A 16,767-nucleotide genomic window follows, 5' to 3' on the forward strand; every position below is an offset into this window, starting at 1 on the left:
TATACCTAGGTATATAGTAACAGCAGACAATATTGCTTAATATAATTTGATGTATAAAAATCTTCGTACATTTTTTTATAAAATAATTATTTTATTTTTTATAAATAGAATTTTACTTCGACAAAATAACGCCTGAAGCTATTAAGCCTATCAACGTGCCAGTAAGCCAAGATTGCTAATGAGAGGATCTGGAGCGGAAACTGCAGCATTGCGGTGTATACATCTTAGGATTTAGCGCAGTTATTTTTTTTTAATTAACATTAAATAAAAATCTTAAATTATTGAAAAGTAGAATAAGAATTTTAATCATTAAAATAAATCTTAATTGAATCTAAGATAAAGCAATAAGAATAGATCGATTACAAAAATGGTTTATTTATCAATCATTTTATTACCATCATCAGACTCGAATGTATAATCAATAATAAAATATATATTTGAAAAGATGTTTACATATTTATAATAAGTTAATAAACATTAATACGAAATAGATTCCTCGATCCCATTAAGGTATCTAAATTTATTCTTTTCAAGTAAAACATTATAGGCAAAGAAAATATGAATTAGTTGATTTAAATTACCCAATACTAAACCAAAAAATAAAATATCTATATCTTATTAAAAGCATTATCGAAATTCCTTATTTATTTATATTTAGTTCAATTTAAATAAGATTTATTTCTATGTTAATTGCTCTCTAAGATTATAAGATCTTAAATATATCATATAAGCCTACCTTCTCCAGTACCAATAACAGTGTGGATGAGAAGCACGACAATCCCCAGACACCGTTGCCCCTCCGACATCTCTGTCGTGGGTTTAATACCTGAAAGATGAAAGTTATAATTCAATAAATATTTTCAATATAAAATCGCATATAAGATAGGAATTATTTTAATATTAAAAAAGTCATTTTATTAAGTATTGTCAAGCTTCAAAGAACAAAAATGAAACAACCAAAATGAAATATACAGCGCAAAAAGTGTACAATTGTATTTTGTAAAAAAAGACTGTCTACTCATTATAAATTAGTTTTTATTATTTAACAATGCCGTTAATAATTTATTATTATTATGTACATACTTAAAGTTGGCTTATAATAACTTCCAACTGAGCTATCATATTCATGAAAGAAAAACAAAAACAGCTCAAATATTGAACCTTGTGAAACACCGTTATGATTCGACGGTCGGTTATTATTTTCTACAAGTTTTTAAACTTTTTAACTCAAGTTGAAAGCAACATGATGGAGTGTTGTACTTCCGATAGAGTTTTAGTAGTTTTACTTTCAGAGAAAATGTTTTTAACATTACAAATTTGTTATTTAAGTATTAAACGGACATATGCGGTGATAAAGAGAAATTCTAGTTGTTTTTAATATTAATTATGTAAATAGCGATTGGATTTTAACATATGATTGTAAGATATGGACCGAAATGGCTTTTTATTTTAACTAGGCAGGGCTTGGTGCAAGCCTGTCTGGGTAGGTATACCCACTCATAAAATATTCTACCATTAAAGAGCAATACTTAGTATTGTTGTGTTCCGGTTTGAAGGATGAGTGTAGAAAAAAGAGTACAAATGTTAATTCTTTGTATAAACAGACTTATTCATTTTTTTTTTCTGTGTTTTTTTATGTTGGCTTTATTGTATTTGTTAATTATAATCATTAAATACATTTCGTTTATTAATAGATGAGGAAAAATCTTTGTGGGATTTTTTTCAGTTTAAGAAAGTGTTGTAAAAAAATTAATTTAGAAGAAATAAAAAAAAAAATAAAAAAAATCCTGCGAATATTTTAAAGTTTCATAAATCACTATTAAATTTTATAAAAGTAAAACTTATTTACGGAAGCGCTGCCTGATAAAACTTCGAAAATTTGCATTGGTAATTGTCTTCGGTTATTTGACACGCAAATGTAAATTTGGTTTAAATTTCAATACCATTTAAATATTATTTTAAGGAAAGACCAATAATAGTCTTACAATGATATAATTATATTAGCTGTTGCCCGCGGCTTCGCGCGCGCGTTATAATATGTCTATACCGATATTATAAAGAGGCAGAATTTAAGTTTTAGTAATGTGGGGCACATTTTTAATATATTTTTAGGTTCTAGCTATATGCTCACACTCATCGTACATTCGTCCTAAATTATGAGACAGAACTTTTGAAAAATTAAACCCGATATTTGTTTTGTTAGTTGTTATATGTTTTTTTTTTTTTTTATAGAATAGGAAGGTGGAAGAGCATATGGGCCACCTGATGGTAAGTGGTCACCAAACGCCCTTAGACATTGGCATTCTAAGAAATGTCAACCATCGCTTATAGCCAATGCGCCACCAACCTTGGGAACTAAGATTTTATGTCCCTTGTGCCTGTAATTACACTGGCTGACTCACCCTTCAAACCGGAACACAACAATATCAAGTATTGCTGTTTTGCGGTAGAATATCTGATGAGTGGGTGGTACCTACCCAGACGAGCTTGCACAAAGCCCAGTTTATATATTATTAAAAATATTTAATATGGAAATGATTTAAATGAAGTGTGTTCACAATTTAAAACATTTAAAATAGTCAGACAGTCAGTATAAGAGAACACAGTGCATTCTTATTACTAGTAATATTGTATAAATCATTAGGCGAGTCTGTTATTTCATACACGCTAAGTATCTATGCAGTGTTATTCTGCTCACTTCATTACTCACCCGTGAAATGTTGACTACCGACTTATGGTGATATACTATTTTGATACTTATGTTTTTGAAATGTTATAATTATTATGGTCAATGTCGCATATCACTTTCTGATTTTTTATGACCGTTTTCTGCTGCGTTACGAGTTTGTTCTTACATAATAGTTAGATGTTACAAAAAAACGGAATAAAATTTATAAACTTCAATTAAGACTCTTAAAAACTATTGTACCTGCAACAATTAAATATGATTTACTATTAGAATAATACTTTAACTCAAATATAGAAGAGATTTAACACAACCAAGTTTCAATAAGTATAGCAAATTGGAAGTTATTAATTCCCTAATACAAAAATAATTTATTAAGAGAGTAATAGGATACGTTATTCCTTCCTTAAAAAATAATTAACCTAAAAAATAAATAGAGAATATAAACGTAATATTTCTTGGAACAGTTCATATAAATAATATTAGTTTCTTTGTATTAGTTATAGGATATTTAGTGGATTAGATTTGGTAAGTGTAAGTTTTCGTCATTTTTTCCTGCATCTTCATTTTTTTTTTCTCTTCTACTCGTTGGTTTTTTTTTGTACTTACGTTTGCGATTCTTATTGCACTGATTGTTTTAATATTACTATTGTAATTAAAATTACTGTATTAAATTGTATTAAATACTACTTTTACGCAGGATACAGATCTACAAATTGAAGGGTGCATATTCTTTATTTTTCATCCAACATATAATCTTGTATGGCATAATATTTTGTTATAATACTTTTTTATTAGTTAGTAAATATTGATGCAAATCAACGGAATGTGAGTATAGAAACAAATACCGTATTCTAAAAATTAATAAGCAGTGTTTGTATTGATAATTACATATACAGAATATCATCAACAACAAGCTTTAATTGTTTCCTCGCTAGGTGAGGGACAATCGCTATAAAAAAAACACACCAAATACCAATTTCTCTTTTTGCTTTTTGTTACATTTATTATCAGTTGACGTTGAGTGATTGAAAATAGCCCTTAAATGCTTTAGAACAAAAATTTAAAAAAAAAATAAAAAAAAATGATTGTTTGACCTGAACATTTAAACCGAAAATTGTTTTAAACTCGGTTTTGTTCCACGTTTCCTATTTTTCACGTCACTATTGTTCTATACCGTTGTGTTAAAAAACAACGGATCAAAAATTTCCGCTATTTTATAACATATGGTGTCGAGCATTTTGGATCCGTATATTTGACTTAAAAATAAAAATATTTTGTATTAGCATAATTCGATAGTTCACAAATGTATGATGATAAGATAAAAAACCCATTTAATATCACAAAACATCATCATCACCCTCATCATCAGCTATTAACAATCCAATGCTGGACCCAAGATGCACCAAAAGTTCCCAGTTTTCCGCTTTCCTCATCCAGTCAGGAATAGTCGATAATATATAAATTATCTATTCTAGAATTATATACAAGTATTTATTATGATTATTCAGTACATATTGTAGAATAGAAATCCGACTAATAATTAAACTCCTCGCAACAATTACTTTTGCTAGCATTCTTTAAATTTATTTAAAATAACAGAATTATATTAATATTTTAAAAAAGTATAACAGAAAGAGAATAGTATGCCCTCGATTTAGAAATTATTATATTTTATAATAAAAAATTGTTTTAAGTTTCATTTATTATGAAGAATATTATATTATACTGTATCACGTAGTTTAAGATTTTAAAATATTTACCACTCAGTGTGTGCATCTATGACAGTATGTGTAGTGAACAAACCTAAGTAGAATTTTTATAGAGTTTCTGGGCATTATCACTATTATTCTAATATAAAAAAAATCCCATGCTATGTCTGTCTGTTTGAACGCGATAAACTCAAAAACTATTGAATGGATTTTCATACGGTTTTCACCAATGAACGGAGTATTTCAAGAGGAAGGTTTAGATGTATAACTTAAATGGTTTGGTGAAAATTGGCTGCAATATGACGACTGGAAATATTACTTACGTGTGACCATTATAGTTATAGGTATTACGATATAAATTTTTTATGTTAGTATTTACATATAAGAGGAAAGTCCACAAACAATTTATAATTGTATAACATGAAACAAAAAACACCGCCATGTCGAACATTCCTTCAAACAAAAAAAATTGCCTTATCAGTTCGATGAAGAATCTTTTATTAAAGATCAACTGTTCAAGTCTTGATATATTCTAAGAATCAAATTGTAGATCAAAAGACAAACAAAATTGACAAATTAATCAATTTCATGGAGTACACGTGAATTGGAACTTGATAACAAGAATTGTATTGTAGTTGATTACTTTCTGTAAAAGTAATTACATTAATGTCAAAAGAAAAAAAAAGTGTTTATTATTTAAACATTATGGATTTTTTTATTGTTTTTTTATAAGTATTGTATTTTTTTATCGATTTGATAATATAATATAAGGTATAAAATACACACGAACACATTTCTATTAACTAGATATTTTGTTAAGTATAAATTAAATTAATTACATTTTTTTCTATAGCTGTTACGAATTGATCTTACTGCTTTATCAATCTCATGTCCTTTATTAAAAGATTGTCGACAAGAGATCGCTCGTTCGTTGGTTTAGGTGAAATTTAGCGTGGTGCCTTAGAACCTCTTAAAGAGTTGAAGTTTTAAATGTTGGTTCAGTTCAGATGGCAATGCCTTTAAATGGTTAGCATAACCTGATTCTACACTCAGGATTAGTTCCAGGCGACGGAAACCCTTAACGGTCAGCAGCGTTGACACGATCTTATGTATAAAATTTTATATATAAAATCGTCACGAAGCTAACAAAAGATGCTGAGTGATCACTACTTTATTTTTTATACAAAAGTTTAAGCCTAGTTTTAGATGGCTTATATATATTTAATCTTTTATCTGAAGCACATGTCATGTCTATTGAGCTCTCTAAGCTCAGTAACAGCCTGTTAATGTCCCACTGCTGGGATAAGGCCTTCTCTCCTTTTTAAGAACAAGGTTTGGAGCTTATTCCACCACGCTGCTACAATGCGGGTTGGTAGAATTTTTTCGGAGGTAGGCGCAACAAAGTAAACACATTATAATCAGTTCTCGTTTTTAAATAATATTTAATATTTGTTTCAACAAGTTTAATAATAAATAAAATGTACCTGTGAGTTCAGTTATCCACCGGCTTCAACGTCAAATAATTGTTTAAACCCTATTCTTAATTACTAATCTAAAAATTTGCCACATCACTGCCTACCACTCACTTTTGCAAACACTACAATGGATCAGCTTTAAAAATCGATTGAGCAGCTAGCGGCCACGTTCACACCTCAAATGAACGAGTTCCAGAGGGAAGTTCGGTCGTCAATTCCTGCAGCCAGCCCGACGTCCAATATACATGCGCAATTTAGTGCATTTCAAGCTTTTGTGATGACGGCGCTGGAGAACTTGCAGGTGCAGCTTCAAATTCTCTTCAGACAGCAGGAGGAAATGGAGGTCCGATCCAGGAGGAATATGTTGCTTGTTCATGTGTCCCAAAGCCCACAATGAAGATCCAGCGGAGATTGTGTGTAAGGTGTTAAGAGAGCGGCTATCGTTGGCAGAAATCACAGTAAGCAATATTAAGAGGTGCCATCGCTTGGGTCGTACAAATAATAGGAATAAGCATCGTGCTATCTTGATAAAATTCTGTGATCAGGGGCTCCGCAATAAGATATGGTACGGCAAGTCTAAATTAATGGGCAGCGGTATCATATTGTCCGAATTTCTGATAAAGGGCTGACACGAAGCGTTTGTTGCGGCGTGCAAACGATTTGGGGTATCCCGCATCTGGACGAGGGATGCCTGTGTTGTTGTGGTCGGCCCTGACAGCAAGCACCATCGGGTCGTCTCTGCGGCCGAGGTTGACGCTACCCCAGAGGCGGCTGGCAGCTTCACCAGTGCAGGCCACGTTGTGACAGCGGCGCCGGCAACCTTGATGCAGGTGGGAGCAGGGAAGCAGACCTCAGTGGCTTTGATTACCCCGAAACCAAACGTTAATGTTAGGCCCAGAAAGCCCTATAGAATATAGTTCTATTTAACTCATCTGTGTAATCTTTGTTTATTATCTTGTATTGATTAACTTGTTAGTTATAGGCGTCTTAAATAGCATTTAAAATTTTCGATTTTAATTATTTTTTTTAAAAAGCAACTCTTTGACTATATAACTTTGATTATATATTTGACTACGCTGCAATGGAAGTCGCATTCTCAACGAGTGACGCGGGCTCACTATTTCACGGCTTCTTTGCAACAGTTTATCTTATATTTCTAATGACCGTCACAGGCCTCGTAATTCGTTGCGTTGCTACTACTATTGCTTTGGTTAGTTATAATGCTATTTTTTACACAGGTAGGGAATTTATTTTACCATATGTTCAACTTATTAACTGTGTTAATTACACTTCATTTAAATTAGCGTTACCTTATATTTATATATGTATTTATGTATGTGTATATATATACACATACATACACACACACATACATACTGTATATGTGTGTGTATGTAGTGTTTAAGAACAACAATATTATTTGATTTTTTATGTTTTTATGTTTCTGTTTACTTTTATAACTTTTATTTTGTAAACAATTATTTTTCACTGTTTGTTATATACTTTGGTCTCTTTCACGTAGCTGGTGGATGTCGGGCACAGTTACAATAAATAAGAAATACTAGTTATTAAGTAAGCTTTAAAATTATTTATTTTTCATTAATTTAATTTATATTATTTATTATTATAATGTCCTCAAATTGTAGTATACTAAGTAGTGCATTTCTGTCGGTGTCTTCAGGTGATGAGTCATTGAGTGACTTAAGTCTTCAAAGTGCAAATTCTTCCCTTCCACTTAACGCCAATCTCAATTCTCTCTTCTCTGACTGTGTGAAAAATTTCAACGTAGTTCACATAAATGCCCAAAGTATTCCGGCTCATTATCCTGACATGCTTGCGTCTTTTGAGTCCCGTAATATTCACTCCATTTTAGTATCGGAATCATGGCTCAAGCCCTGTTTGCCGTCCACATCGTATTCTTTGCCAGGGTTCCATCTCATTCGTAATGATCGTAACAACAGGACTGGTGGTGGTGTGGCGATCTATCTTAGATCCTACATTTCTTTTAAAATTGTAAGTTCGTCGTGTAAGTCACATCCTGTTGATTCTGCTGAACACTTACTGGTTGAAGTTTCTCTAAACCAGACAAAAATTTTGCTTGGCGTGTTTTATTGTCCCTCTCTACTAACGAATTTATTTTTCTCTTTTAAAGCCCTTGTAGAAACGTTTGTCCTAAATTATAGTCACACCATATTAATGGGCGACTTCAACACATGTCTACTGAAGGATGATAATAGGGCTAATAGGCTTGTATCTATATGTGAAGCGTGTAATATGCATATTCTACCCCTTACGGCGACCCACAGATTTCCAAATTCCAAACCTTCTCTTCTTGACCTTATAATTGTGTCTTCTCCTGATCTCGTTTCCAAGCACGGTCAGTGTCCTGCCGATGCTTTTTCCTACCATGATTTAATTTTTCTTTTGTATAAATTGCGCCCTCCCAAAGTTAAACCTAAGATACATCTGCGGCGTAATTTTGCTGGAATGGATGGCGACCGACTATGTGCTGATGCCCGCAATATTGATTGGTCAGTAGTGGAGTATTGTATTGAACATAAGGTTGATGTTTTTCGTTCGTTGCTCTTTATGACGTTCATGCTCCGATTCACCCAATCAAGTTGAAACACCTCCCTGCTCCCTAGCTAACTAATGACATCAAAAATAGTTTACACAGGAAAAACGTTGCTAAAAAAAAATATAAATTAAATAACTCTGAAGAAAATCGAAGGAAGTATCATAAAGCTAGGAATCGCTGCAATACATTATGTAGGGATGCACAACGACGCTATATTCATACATCAGTCGAGAACGGCGACTCTCGCAGAGTTTGGAAATTTCTTGAGACTGTTGGAGTTGGTAAATCTTCTCAGAACTTATCTATTCTTAACGTAGATGCAGAACTCTTAAATCAGTATTTTTCTGCTCCACCGAACTCATTTGATAGTTCAACTAAATCACGTACTCTTCACTCACTTTCTACGACTTCGTATCGTTCCTCTTTATCCTCCGTTCACGTTAAGTCAGTTTACTGTGTGTGATGTTAAGAAGAACATTCTGTCCGTCTTATCCAACGCCATCGGCAGCGATAATGTGAGTCGTACTATGATCATTCCTTTTCTGGATATTATCGCTCCCGTGATCACACATATTCTAAATGAATGTGTCTCTTGCTGTATATATATATATATATTTCCTGAAGCTTGGAAGAGCGCTAATGTTACCTACCTCTACCTCTTCCAAAGAAAGCTAATCCTGTTTCCTTTTCTGATTTTCTATCTCTATTTTACCTTTCCTTTCGAAAGTTCTTGAAAAACTAATTCAATTTCAATTAAATCTCTTCCTAAACAAGAACAATTTGCTCAATCCCTGCCAATCTGGCTTTCGCCCTGGACATAGTACGGTTACTGTCCTTATAAAAGTTACTGACGACATTCATTTGGGTATGGACAATAAGCAACTTACCATTATGACTTTGTTGAATTTCAGCAATGCTTTTAATAGTGTTGATTTTGATGTCCTACTTAGTCTGCTGCGTTCTCTTAACGTATCTCCTGCAGTCATTGACTTGTTTAACAGTTACCTTCGTGGTCGTTGGCAGCGTATTCGCACTGATGATACTTACTCATCATGGCGCGATATTTCTGCTGGAGTACCACAGGGCGGCGTGTTGTCTCCGTTACTCTTCTCTATTTTTATCAATTCGATTACTCATAACCTATCCTCTCTCTACCACATGTATGCAAACGATGTCCAGATTTACACCCAGTCGACTTTGGAGAATCTTCCGTTGGCTATCGCAAGGATGAATAACGACCTCAATACCATTCTTGAGTGGAGTAAATCTTTTGGTCTTAATGTTAACCCTAGCAAATCTCAAGCCATAATAATTGGCAGCCGGAAACAATTATCAAAGGTTGACTGGTCTACCTTGCCATCAATAATGTTTGACAATATTGTCATCCCTTATTGCGATTGTGTTAAAAACTTGGGAGTTTTCCTTGATAATACTCTTAGCTGGACTCGCCTTGTAAATGAGATCAGCAGGAAGGTGTTTGTTGCGAGGTCTTTGCGTCGTCTTCGACATTTTCTTCCAATTCCTACTAAAATTATGCTCGCACAGACTCTACTCCTTCCTATCCTTGATTATGCTGACGCAAGCTTTGTTGACTTAACCGAAGACCAATTAACTAAGCTTGAGAGACTTCAAAATACATTTATTCGGTTTATATTTGGATTAGGCAAATATGACCACATTTCACAATTTCGTTCTCGTCTTAATTGGTTACCCATTCGACTTCGCCGGAATATGCACATCCTGTCTATTCTGTACTGCGTGTTGTTTCACCCTTATACTCCCCCTTACTTGAAGGAGTAGTTTTTATTTTTAGGAAATCCTGGAGAAGTAGTTCGTTCTGTGAAGAGATGGATTTTAAAGGTGCCCGAACATAAATCATCATTTTATAATAATTCTTTTACAATTTAGGCTATTAAACTCTGGAACGATCTTCCTATAAATATTTGGGAGGCCAAATCTATAAATATTTTTAAAAAACTTGTGAAAGATCACTTTCTTTTTGTCTCAAATGCCTTATCACCAATAATTTCTTTTATTTCTGTATTTCTTGTATTATTCATTTGCTTTTCTTTTTTCTTTTTTGTTACGTTTGAGGACTTATCGTTTTATTCGTTGTTGCTGTATATAGTATGTATTTATATCATATACTTATAATTTTGCATGTACTGATAATATAATTTATTTATGGATGTGTGTATAGTATGTGTATTTTATATTATATATATAAAAAATGTTTTATATTATATATGTATGTATAATATGTGAATATATGTATTTATAATTAAAAATTAGTTTTGTTTTAATTAAATATTAATATTATTTTATTCATACCACCAGCTACCCCATATCCTATCTGTAATTACTTACGAGCGACTGGAAGAGATCGCTATGTAGCGGTATAAGGTTGCCATAATTGTACATTTATTTAGGCAATATACATGTTTTGTATTTTTCTCTTTGTGGTGTGATGTACAATAAAATATTAAGGTAAAGTAAAGTAGAATACACATGTGACATAATTTCAATGAAATTAGACACATGCAGGTTTCCTCACGATGTTTTCCTTCACTGTCAAGCACGAGATGAATTATAATCACAAATTAAGCACATGAAAATTCAGTAGTGCTTGCCCGGGTTTGAACCCACAATCGTCGGTTAAGATTGACGCGTTCTAACCACTAGGCCATCTCCAAGCTCACTTTTATACTATTAAATAATTATTTTATAAATTTATTAAGCAAATTAACTTTTTAAGCGAGACGTCTTTTATATAAAACGTTGCACATCGAAACGTTGTATTGGAATTTAACCACAAAATCCTCATATGACGCTTAAAAAGTCTTACTTCAAAAACATTTTACTACACTTTAAATATATTCTTATCCAAATAGTATATACAAAATGCTCGATCGAAGATCGTTCACAGGTTTAGTGGATAAATGCGCTCTTTGCGTATCAGCAACCCCCAATAATAAATATTGCCGCCGTTCACAGTGCACTTATAAAATTTATAGCTCTGTATATTCCGCCCCCGGGAGATTTTCGGTATTTCGAGATCATATAACGCAATAATACTCTGAAACCGTTCACTGACGTTTAGCAAATTCGAAAACGAAGCATAAAATGCACCGTGATATTAATATTACGTTCTCTGATGATTTTAACTGTAAATTATTGGAAAAGTAGTTTTTTTTTTTATTTTAACAGATGTGTAGGTCAATTGTACTACTGGCTGTTTTCTTATTTGTGTTCCATTTTTCACTCGTATTATTGGTAAAAGAGGCGTGATAACGTGGGTATACAGTTTATCTTATTATGGCAATATTGATATTGATATGACGATCTTAGGATGTTTTATATATTATAGGCAGGCGGATGGGAAAATGGCCACCTGGTGATAAATGGCCTGGTGGTATGTCACCACCGCCAACAGACATTAGCGATGTAGGAAAAGATAACCATTCCTTACATCACCAACCTTTGGAAATAAGATTTTCAAATATAAGGACCACCGAATTGCGTTGATTATCGCCTTTTTGAAAGTAGAATTTCAAGGCAAAATTGAGCACTACGCAAATATGAAACCTTTTTGTATAACGTATCGTAACGGGAAATAATTTCAATAATCCCCATGGTCATTATTAATTATTTAATAATAATTTAAAATAGTCACTTAAAAATCACTAAAAATAAGCAAGAGTAATATTTTTTTCTGTATGGCCAAGAACTAAAAAAATATCTGGTATATTAATTGAAGCTAAATCCAAATTCGAATATGAAATCGACTTAACTGCGGCGATAAACTGTGATCATCATAAAATTGAAATTTTCTTCCAATTTTATTACAAAATACGCCAAATTGTTGACATAAATTTTGTATGTTTTTTGCTTTTGAACGTCAAGTCACGCTACAGTCGGGATTATTTATACTAATTTACAAAGCAATACTTTATTTTGTAGTTATTTAAAAGTGGATTTTAGATTTCGTGTACATTTCGAATTTTCTCTTATAATTTTAATATGATTTAGATTTTAATTCGCAATGAGAATACTCGTATATTTGATGCAATTCCTTTCTCAATTTTAATATGATATCCTAAAATTGAGGGTTACGAAAAATAAGATTAATGCATGCATTTCTGAACACAAATTTAAAAACCAAAATCAAAATGTACTTAGGTACATTTTGATTGAGTTCAAACAAGCAGATTTGATATTTTCAGTCATCTGTTTATAATATTAATTTTAACATAAATCTATACCCTTGAGAAATGTAAATACTGCCGAAGCAAAACCGGTAAGGAGCTTGGCTGAAGATTCAGAATCATTAATATTATAAATTACTTGGTAGAATAATTTTAACAAGTTTCCCAGATACCTCATCTAATCAGAACAATTTTACAATAAATCTTACTAGAATATCAATTAAAACAAGCACACAAATACATAAATACATATACTGAAACATGTACATATTGAAACATGTACATATTTGGGTATTTTGTAGTACAGTAGTACACTAAGAGCCTGTTAATGTCCCACTGATGGGCTAAGGCTCCTCTCCCTTTTGAGGAGAAGGTTTGGAGCTTAATCCAGCACGCTGCTCCAATTTGCATTTTCTAAACGCTGCATTAGAAATAATCTATAAATAAACGATTATTTGAATAAAGAAATTTTTATGTTTCTAATTTATCCCAAACAAATCCAAATTACTTAACTTAGTTTGAAAGAAATGAAAATTAATATACAAACAGTAACTAATTATCCGTATAATTTACGAAGTAAAAAGTTGTTAATATAATATTTTAAACTTGGAAGGAAATTTCAAAGTTTATAACAAGAGATATCGAAATTCACTTTGTAATGGACTTCCGAAGACGATTACGTGATACAAGCTTGAATAACGACTGGAGATGGGAAAAATAATCCTTTAAAGGAAATATTTTGTATCATTGGCACTTTTGAAAATTGTTTTTGTGCTATCGAACGAATCGCTTGCTTCAAAATATCATATTAATATATCCTTTTCAAAACCAATAATATTATATATATGTTCTAAGGACAACCTATGATAATGTGAAAATTCAATATTCATATAAAAATAACACAAAAATTCTTTATTCATTCTCTTGTAGCATTAGTAAAGTTATATTAACAGCCTTTGAAGCCTTCAGCCGAGTAGTATTATCTCTGCTCTATTTCCAAGTTCATAGCGATGACGCTTCTATACGTATTTAATATAATCTTTATTGCATTCCAGATTGCCTTTGATGGATTCTCGGGCTGCTTATTCCGAGACCCAGGTTCAAACCCTGGATCTCGGAGTAAGGCCAATAAAGAAAGAAGATAAGAAATGTACAGTTAAAATGTTTCTTAAGAAAATTATATAATGCTGTATTTATGTGACCCAGGACTAGCCATGAAAAACTGGACTTATATCAAGGCCTGTGACGATAATGAATTTTTAGTAAGTGGTTGCCATAGCACATAGAAATTTACTTATTCCAGGAGCTATCAGTCCAATTTGAAAGGAGATTATAGGCTATATACTAATTGTTACGATACTAAGGAGCAACCGATTTGGCAAACGGTATGAAACTGGCTTACGTGTATAATTCAAGTTTAAGGCGGATGAAACCGGTAGTGCACGGATATTTAAGTTGGAAACAATTACTTAACATTTAATCTTTATATAATCTGGTAATAAAATATTATTACATAATGTAATTTATTTATAAGCACTTCATAAGATTTTTGATAATTTCAAAAAGTATACGTTTTTTATTTCATATATAGAACTATATATAATACAGTTTATTATAACTGTAGTTACATTGCCATCTCGGTTTCATATCGACATTGGCAGCTTAAGAAATGTTTTTTTAATGTTTTTAGATGATTATTAATACGCCCTCAAAGAGACGGCCTAGTGGTATGAACGCGTGAATCTTAACCGATGATCGTGGGTTCAAATCTGGGCAAGTACAACTGAATTTTCATGTGCTTAATTTGTGATTATAATACATCTCTTGCTTTACCTGCGTGTGTCTAATTTCACTAAAATTCTGTTACACGTGTATTCCACCAACCCGCATTGGACCAGCGTGGTGGTATAAGCTCCAGACCTTCTCCTGAAAAAGGGAGAGGAGGCCTTAGCCCAGCAGTGGGACATTCACAGGCTGTTACGAGTAAAGAGTTTTAATATTAATTTCAATTACAGTTTAGTTTAATATAGTGTGGTGGTTCTATTTTTCTCTGCCACAACCACGCGGTATGATTAATTATAATCATATATTTATAAATGAACTATCAGTTATTGTTTCCCCGAAAATCATTGTACTAATCCTATTACAATCAAATCTCATTTCTATCTTTGAAATTGTTGAAAAAAAACTTTTTTATTGTGCATATTTGTGCAAAATTTTAGTATTCCGTCGAACAAAGAAGAAAATATCGTTTATGTTTCAGCCGATGTAGTAGACTTTTCAATGAAATTCCATTTTGCTATAATTTCGTCGACAAAAAGCACTTGAAAGAGTTAGTCACTTCACTGGTCTAGAGCTAAGTTTTCAAGTCTTTGTGGTATTCCATTGAATTACTTGAATTTCTAATTTAGACTCAAAAATATGCTGTTTTATTTGAAGCAGATTTCTGAAAATGTACATACTTTTATTTTTGTTATAAAAATATATGATAAATACATATAAACGTTAGACTTATTTGGATATTAATAAACACTAAAAACATTAATGTATGATTCGTTTTGATCAGGTCTTTCAAGAAGATATATAGTATATATAGTAAATGTTATATATCCTAGATGTTATAATGCACAAATATTTGCACCAATGAGAAAACTTATCTATGTCAAATATGACTAACATTAAGAAAAAATAAGGATCGGGAGCTTTGGCGCACCTTGAGAGAGGCCTTTGTACACCAGTGGCTACGATTGGCTGTTGATTGATTGATTGAAGAAAAGAAAAATAAGAGTTCTGACAAATTAGTTAAATTACGAGCAATATATTTATAAAAAATAAAACAAATATTTTAAAAATCAAAAACCTGATTGCAACAAGGACCATTCAAAAGTTATCCATTAAAAAGACCAAAAACAAGATTGAGCATAGAAAGCAAAATTAAAATAAACTATTAATAAAGTAAATTATACTTCGGCTTAACGAACTATATTATGAGCTGAAAGTCTAAGTTAAATACTCGCATTAAATTTATTAGCAGGCGGGATCCAATTGCAAATTATAAGCATGAAAGAAAATGTTTATAATTATTACATTTTTCTTCTAAACTTGAAAAGTATACAGTTCAAAATAAAATTTTGACACGCCTTTTGATTGATAAATAATTACCCCCAATTTGATAAATCCGTAATCCGTAACAGCCTGTGAATGTCCCACTGCTGGGCTAAAGGCCTCCTCTCCTCTTTTTGAGGAGAAGGTTTGGAGCTTATTCCACCACGCTGCTCCAATGCGGGTTGGTAGAATTCACATGTGGCAGAATTTCAGTGAAATTAGACACATGCAGGTTTCCTCACGATGTTTTCCTTCACCGTAAAGCACGAGATGAATTGTAATCACAAATTAAGCACATGAAAATTCAGTGGTGCTTGCCCGGGTTTGAACCCACGATCATCGGTTAAGATTCACGCGTTCTTACCACAGTCCCATCTAATCAAATAGATAACATTATTTATTTAATTCGTTTTAAATATGATTAGGCTACGGTTATTTATACCTATTCTAAATGTCGGAGGGACATCAGATCTTCAATCACTATCATCGAACATCATGTGGGCGTACAGCTAACACTAAGTTAATATAATCACATTTTATTACACTTCACAATTGAGAATACACACAAAATACTTATGAAACGGTAAGACAGTTCCGTGACCTCACTCGAACGATGCCTTACCCGGACCCGAACGATACCTTCACGACTCTGTCGAAAGCGCACTGAAGTTTTACCGAACCACACCGAAGTAAAGTTCACAACCGTTGGTACGCCTTTCGAACCAGATGCGACATATATTTCATATGATAGCACGAGTCTGACATAAAAGTGGCCCATTTTTACGCTATCAAAAAAATTTTCAAGCTAATTTATTATTCCTAATTGAGTTTAAACATAATATAACTTATATATTTTTGTAATCTCGTTTTAATATTTTAGTTTTGTAATAAAAAAATTGTATATAACAAATACACATACATACAAGATACACGCAAAAAACATAACCCTTTCTTGGTCGGATAAAAATACTGAATGAACTATAAATATTTTAAACCAAAAATATAG

The 16,767-nt window shown here is 32.2% G+C and overlaps 1 protein-coding gene and 1 pseudogene across 1 annotated transcript in view; one reads left to right on the forward strand and one right to left on the reverse strand.

Annotated features, from left to right (window-relative positions):
• LOC126777575 (uncharacterized) overlaps positions 1-812 on the reverse strand; it is an 81,992-nt gene extending 81,180 nt beyond the window's left edge. The window contains exon 1 of the mRNA XM_050500639.1: positions 737-812. Within this exon, the coding sequence (XP_050356596.1) occupies positions 737-806 (70 nt within the window). The 5' untranslated portion in view covers positions 807-812. The remainder of the gene's footprint in view (positions 1-736) is intronic.
• A 5,188-nt stretch (positions 813-6,000) lies between these two features.
• LOC126777483 (uncharacterized) lies at positions 6,001-6,790 on the forward strand (annotated as a pseudogene).
• The last annotated feature ends 9,977 nt before the right edge of the window (positions 6,791-16,767 follow it).

The sequence above is a fragment of the Nymphalis io genome, chromosome 23 (genome assembly GCF_905147045.1).
Source record: "Nymphalis io chromosome 23, ilAglIoxx1.1, whole genome shotgun sequence".
Taxonomy (NCBI): Eukaryota; Metazoa; Arthropoda; class Insecta; order Lepidoptera; family Nymphalidae; genus Nymphalis; species Nymphalis io.